The 6,685-nt window shown below is 49.3% G+C and overlaps 2 protein-coding genes across 2 annotated transcripts; both read left to right on the top strand.

Moving 5' to 3' along the window:
• The first annotated feature begins 2,626 nt into the window (after nt 1-2,626).
• LOC139835259 (uncharacterized) lies at nt 2,627-4,531 on the top strand. The gene is made up of 2 exons (XM_071825164.1): nt 2,627-3,050; nt 3,122-4,531. Exon 2 carries the CDS (start codon nt 3,313-3,315, stop codon nt 4,435-4,437), a length of 1,125 nt encoding a protein of 374 aa, XP_071681265.1. The 5' UTR covers nt 2,627-3,050; nt 3,122-3,312; the 3' UTR covers nt 4,438-4,531.
• Nucleotides 4,532-5,937: 1,406 nt separating this feature from the next.
• LOC127321231 (uncharacterized) lies at nt 5,938-6,685 on the top strand. Its single transcript, XM_051350269.1, has one exon. It carries the CDS (start codon nt 6,033-6,035, stop codon nt 6,510-6,512), a length of 480 nt encoding a protein of 159 aa, XP_051206229.1. The 5' UTR covers nt 5,938-6,032; the 3' UTR covers nt 6,513-6,685.

The following is a 6,685-nucleotide window of genomic DNA, read 5'->3' as shown; positions in this document are numbered from 1 at the left end:
CTCGACGCCCACTCCTTTTCTTCCCCCTTTTGATGAGCTAGTGCTTAATCTACGACTCCTTCTTGTGCACTGCTAGTCTACCATCGCGTTTAATTCAACCCTTAATTCATTGGACTTGACTCAAGTAGCTTCATTTGACACGTCGTTTTAATTTGCGCACGCGATCCTGCTGTTTCGGGGAAAGAGACAAAGGAAAGCGAGCGAGACACGAAATTGATCGAGCAAGGAAAAACACATCTACTAAGATTCCCTAGCTCTAAGAGAATCTCCACCGGCGATCCAAAACAAACCAATAGTATTGTAGAGGTTAGGTGTTGTTTTTGAACCACACCGGTGCGCCTTAAAAGTAAACGACCACTTTTAGAGTCCAATAGAATAGCCGTCACTCCCCTGCAGGGTGGAAGCGGGCGCCAGCGCTCCACACCATGTCGGATTTCACCCACGGGTCCGGCCTAGCAGCCAGCCAAGCCCAACCCTACAACTATTCCCCTAATTTCCTCCCTCCCGCCCCTCTAGTTCACGCCCGCCTCTCCAGTTCGCGCCCAGAGCACTTCCTTGCCACCACCGCTTTCGGTATGCCTTCGAAAAAGAAGGCGATGTTGAAGCGACACAAGACTCCATTGAAGGAGAAGTCGACAACGTTGACAGAGGATGAGTGGAAGGCCCACCGTCACCGCGCATAGTTGTGGGGTCCAATCCTACCGCTTTACAAGGAGCACATCCCATCGTTGACTTCTTCATCGAGCCACCGCTATCACAGATGCACTTCACCCCTGAATTTGGTGAGAGCAATGTGACCACCGATCCACAACCACGTTCTTGCCTATGACGACACCAGGAAGCGAGGGCTTTCCCCTCGACCTCAACATCTCCTACACCAACTCGCCGCTATGAGCCGGGGAACATGTACTCGTAGTGAAGGTGGGCATGCGGACGATGGCACTGGCCTTCCTCGCAGCCTCTTTGGCGAGAGCAGCAACGCCTGCCGTGTGCTCGACAATATGTGCGGTGCACGGTACGACCACAACGATGTATGAGACCACCATGCGCGTTGAGGTGCACATGCATAATTTAATGAATGGGTGCCAAAATCTTGCGAGTTTGCTTGTGTGCATAGGTCCGTGGCGCCGAAATCTTGGGTGACATGATCCAAGGCGGCCGGCACACCGAGCACTTCCTCGATGACGGCGAAGAGGAAGAAGATGCCGACCCACCAGTCCATCTGCTTCGATGCCGTGCAACCGCCCACGCCGGTGCCCGGTTTGAGCCGACCACGTGAGCTCGTCGACCTTGACGCCGAGTCCTTTTCTTCCAATTTTGACGAGCTAGTGGTTTGCCACTGATTCATTTGCAGTGCTAGTCTGTTGTCCCACTAGGTTCATTTCACACGTCGTTTTAATTTGGGCACGCGATCCGCGTGTGCAGTTCGTGAAAGAGAGAGAAAAGAAAGGAAAACGAGCGAGGCACGAAAATGAGCGAACAAGGAAAAACACATCTGCCGTATCTCGTAGCTCTACTTGATTTTTTTTTTGTTGACTAAAAGCAGAGAGCGCTGCCTTCCATTGATGCAATATGCAGGATATGAAGGCCAAATTCCTCTGGCGGCCGCACAACATTGTATATGTTGATACGCAAATTTAGCTTTTCTAAATTAGTTTTTTTTTAATTCACAGGGGGCTTGTTCCCAGGTTCCATTTCATTCCAAGTGAAACCAAGTTTCAAGTACAGGAACCAAAAGCTACAAAAGATGACCAAAGTTTTACCAGAAACCATACTTCTACCGGGCCATAGTCTAGGAGACTCCCCGCGGGCACTGATCACAAAGCGATAAACACCATTTTTACAATCAGCACTCGCAAAAATTGGGCCAACCTAAAACCAACATCTAGCGCCAAACTAGTAAAACCTACTCAAAGGCCACCAAAACATTAACCTCTTTAGCACCCAGAAGGGCCAGAAGCAAGGAATCACATCACGGCATGGACTGAGTAACCCTCTGGATATTCTTGAGGATACTCCATAGTTGCCCTCCGGCCACGATGCATATTCTCTGCAGGTTCCCAGGAAGAGATCCAACTCAAATTGATGCACTTGAAGGGACCTTCAGCTTCAAAGGTGTCGACATAAGCATTTCCAGCCGCTCAATGATCATTGTCAGCTTGTTTCCATACAGGTCTTTGAATGGAACCTTCCAAGTTCTCAGCTAGGCTAAAACCGGTCCCCACACCTGTTTCAAACCAAGCCAAGTAGTTCTATTAAATACTACGTACCTCCGATTCAAGGAATAAAGCGTCCTTGTTTTACGTGTTTTTTGTTTGACCAAGAATTACTTCAAATACATAAAGATTGTTCGTATGAAATTAGCATCATTAGAAAGTACTTTTCAATACGAATCTAACTATACTAATTACATATAATATAATCAAGATTTTGTTGCTCAATTTTTATGGTCAAAGTTCATCTTGGAATACGCGTGCGCCTTATTCCTTGGGACGGAGGTAGTAATAACCTATTTCTAGAATTTCAAGTCCCCCCCACTCCCACAGAACAGCAGAGGAAACAAAATTAAACTATCAGAAACGTTTATTAGAGCATCTCCAGTCGCGTCCCCCAAACCGTCCCCCAAAGGGATTTGGGGCGCGCCGGACAAAAAAAGCGTTCCAGCCGCGTCCCCCAAAGCCCTTTTTTGTCCGGCGCGCCCCTATACGGTGTCCGGCGCCCCGAGCCCGTCCCCGTCCCACAGGGGACGCTCCGGGGACGCCGGACACAACGAAAAGCGAGGCGGGCTCCCACATGTCGGCGACTATTTGCATAAACCGTTGGTTCGCGCCTCTTTTCTCGTCGCTCCTTCCTTCCCGCGCCTCCCACCCCACCGCCGCCGCTGGATTTCCCGGCCGTTTGGGCGTCGATCTGTGCTGCGAGTCAGCACCGTTGTCGCGGCTGGGGCTCCCGCCGGTCGTGCCGCCGCCGCCGCGTCGCCAGCGCCTCCCAGAACGCGCCGTCAAATCCGCCCCACCTCCGCGCACAGAAGGTGCTCGACGACTTGCCAGGTAGGCGCGATTGGTCGCTGTTTGTTGCGTCGTCTGCCTCGGCGTAATTTTAACCATTGATTTTGCTTTAGCCATGGACAGCGACGATGAGATGGTTGCCCTGCTGCTGGAGGACGAGCAAGCGTTCGACGACGACCTGCGGGAGCATTTGCTGATCATCGCGTCCCTCCAGGACATGCTTGACGCTGAGGCGTAGAAGAGGAAGAGGCCGCGCCGCGGAGGATCAAGGCCGGGAAGAAGGAAGCCGAAGCCCCGGCAGAGGATGGAGGGGCATGCCATGCTGCACAACGACTACTTCGCCGACGGGGCAACACATGCCGACAATTTTCGGCGCCGGTACAGGATGAGCAAGGGCCTGTTCATGAATATCCTCCACGGCGTTCGAGAGTTCGACCCCTACTTCAAGCTCAAGGTCGACGCTGTAGGCGTTCTCGGGTTCTCATCCATTCAGAAGTGCACCGCCGCCATGAGGATGCTTGCATACGGAGCACCTGCCGATACACAGGAAGACTACCTTCGCATGAGTGAGTCTACTGCCATTGAGTGCATGTACAAGTTTTGCCGAGCTGTGGTGGGAAAGTTTGGCAAATACTACTTGAGAGGGCCAACTGAGGAAGAGACTGCAAGGATCATGGCACAAAATGCTGCCAGAGGATTTCCTGGAATGCTTGGAAGCATCGATTGCATGCACTGGGCATGGAAGAACTGCCCGTTTGCTTGGCAAGGTATATACAAAGGGCGTCATGGATATTGCTGTGTGGTGCTTGAAGCTGTGGCAGATTATGACCTGTGGATTTGGCATTCTTTCTTTGGCATGGCGGGATCACACAATGACATCAACGTGTTGCAGCGGTCTCCGGTGTTCAGCAGACTAGTGGAAGGGCATGCTCCACCATGCAACTATGAGATCAATGGCCACCAATATACTAAAGGCTATTATCTAGCCGATGGTATATATCCAAAATGGGCCACTTTTGTCAAAACAATCTCGAATCCATCAGGTCTGAAGAATTCTCACTTTGCTACACGACAGGAGGCTTGCAGGAAGGATGTCGAGCGGGCATTTGGTGTGCTTCAAGCACAATTTGCCATTGTCCGGTACCCTGCTCTAAGCTGGTCTCACGACCAAATGTGGAAGGTGATGCAGGCTTGTGTGATCATGCACAACATGATCATCGAGGATGACCGCAAGAATCATGTTAGGTCACATGTTGGTCCCTATGAGTGTCAAGGCCCTCTCGCGGAGGTTGATCATGAGTTGCCTGCAGATTTTGCTAATTTTCTCGCCATGCACGCAGAGATCCGTGACAGCAATGTGCATGAGCAACTTCAAGCTGATCTCGTTGAGCATTTGTGGAGGATCAAAGGAAATACCGTGGCACCTTGATGTATCATCTAGCCCTTTTTATTATATTTGATTACTTGTTTTATTGTTTGTTGTAATTTAATTTGAAAACAATCCTCGAAAACATTTTTTTTCATATGCTACATTTGATATAAATGGTTTATGTGTTAAAAAAATATTTTAAATGTTTGGGAGCGGCGTTTGGGGGACGCGGCTGGGGAGCGACGTCCCCCAAACGCGGCACGAACAAAACACGTCCCCCAAACGCTCGATCCGGCGCGGTTTGGGGGACGGTTTGGGGGACGCGACTGGAGATGCTCTTACATAGCCATCTAGTTGAAACATCTTCAAAACACCTAGCTTCTACCTTAAAAACATCCTTAACAACATCCCACAAATTCCTAGCTATAGAGCATTCAAAAACAAATCCTTAACTGATTCAAATTCTTTACATAAATTACATTCCAGAGGTTTTGGAATTCCTCTTTTCCTAAGATTATTCCTAGTCATTATTCCAGAGGTCCAATTCTGCAATTTTGACGACCATGCCCCACAACCACAAAGATAATTATGATATGGCATCTACATGTCACCAACTAGCATTTTTTAAACATTAAAAAAAAAGAATTGACCTTCCCGTTTAGAAACTGGGTCATTTTTGTGAGATTTAGGCAAATTTGATGAATTTTTCAAACTTTTCATTAAAATATCTGGAAAATTCTAGTAATTGAAATGTTTAAAAAGGCTAGTTGATGACACGCGGATGCCACATCATCATTGCCTTGTGGGGCTTGGCCGTCAGATTTGCAATTAAGCAACTTAATCCGAGAGACCGATGTACAATGAATTACACGTACAATTGGTAATTTATGAAGAAAAAATACATGTAAAATAAGTGTTTTGTGCAATTGCAAGAACAATAAGAGGTGGTTCTACAATTTTCTCAAACTAAGGGCTTGAGGCATTTCTAGTTCTTGCCTCCATCATAAGAAAAAAAACATGATTGTAGTGGACAACACAAAAAAGAGAAAATAGAACTTTGTAGTTTTTTCGTCGTAAATATGTGGTAGTTGGACTATCATTTGAAAACTTTGTCTTGTTGGCATACGTTACATACTTTTTTTATATTTTAGTTCCAAAAGTAACATGCTCGTGCATACATACACTCTCTATATGCATGATTTATGCTATATTTCTTATTTAGTATTCTTTGATTTTACTGCTTCAAAGGATGCACCGGTATAACTTCGATAACTCTCTATATCCATGTCCACCAAATCCGTGTGGCTCAGAGTTTGCTATATAGTCAGATCTGATCTTTTTTTTACAACTTAAAAAAGTGTCCACATTTGTTTTCTCTTCTCTTCTTTGTGCTGCCAACATGAATGTTTCTCTCACAAAACAAAAACTCAGCTGCTTCCAAAAGGAACAAAATATTTCTTCTGATGGGCTTCTTTAGGTCCATGAGTTGTAAGGCCATAGAATAGCATGGGCTAGTAAGTGATATCAATCAATGCTGGCCCATTTCCAGCACTCTCTGGCCTCTTAAGCGGCGCACACGGGTCGTCCGCTCATCTCCCTGCTCTCGCACTCGCCCGTGTCCTAAAACCCTAGCTCCCCCTTCTCCCGCCGCCGAGATGGCGACCGCCGACGGCCAGCCCCAGCCCATCGCCACCGAGCCCTCCCCATCCCCGGCCAAGCGCAAGCCGGAAACCGACTCCGACCTCTCTCCCATCGACCCGGCCCCCAAGGCCGCCCGCCCCGACACCGACGAGGAGGCCGCCGCCGCCGAGGCCAAATCTCGGTCCGCCGACAAGGGAAAGGGCAAGATGGTGGTCGAGGAGGAGCAGGAGGAAGAAGGCGACGAGTCAAGCGACGACGACGAGGACGTCGACGGGGAGGACGGCGACGACAGCGACGGCTTCTGCGAGGACCCCCTCGCCGAGGTCGACCTCGACAACATCCTGCCCTCGCGGACCCGCCGCCGCGCGCCGCCGCAGCCCGGGGCGTACCTGGTGCCGCCGGAGGAGGCGGCGGAGGACGACGAAGACGACGAGGACGCCGACGTCGACATGGCTCCCGGGGACGAGAGCGGGGATGGGGAGGAGAGCGACTAGGGTCGCTTCTGCTCAACTAACTCGCTTGGCAATGCCTTGGTATCGTGCTTGTGATGCGCAGAGATGTTTCCATGAACTTGTTCGCCTGCCGGAAGTACCTTGCTGTGCTGATTGCATCCAATGTAGACCTTTAGTTATATCCAAGTTATGCATTTCCAGTGTTTAATTTCGAA

The sequence above is a fragment of the Lolium perenne genome, chromosome 2 (assembly GCF_019359855.2).
Source record: "Lolium perenne isolate Kyuss_39 chromosome 2, Kyuss_2.0, whole genome shotgun sequence".
In the NCBI taxonomy this organism is placed as follows: Eukaryota; Viridiplantae; Streptophyta; class Magnoliopsida; order Poales; family Poaceae; genus Lolium; species Lolium perenne.
Note: the sequence above shows the minus strand (reverse complement) of the source record. Positions and strands in the feature narration are given on the sequence as shown.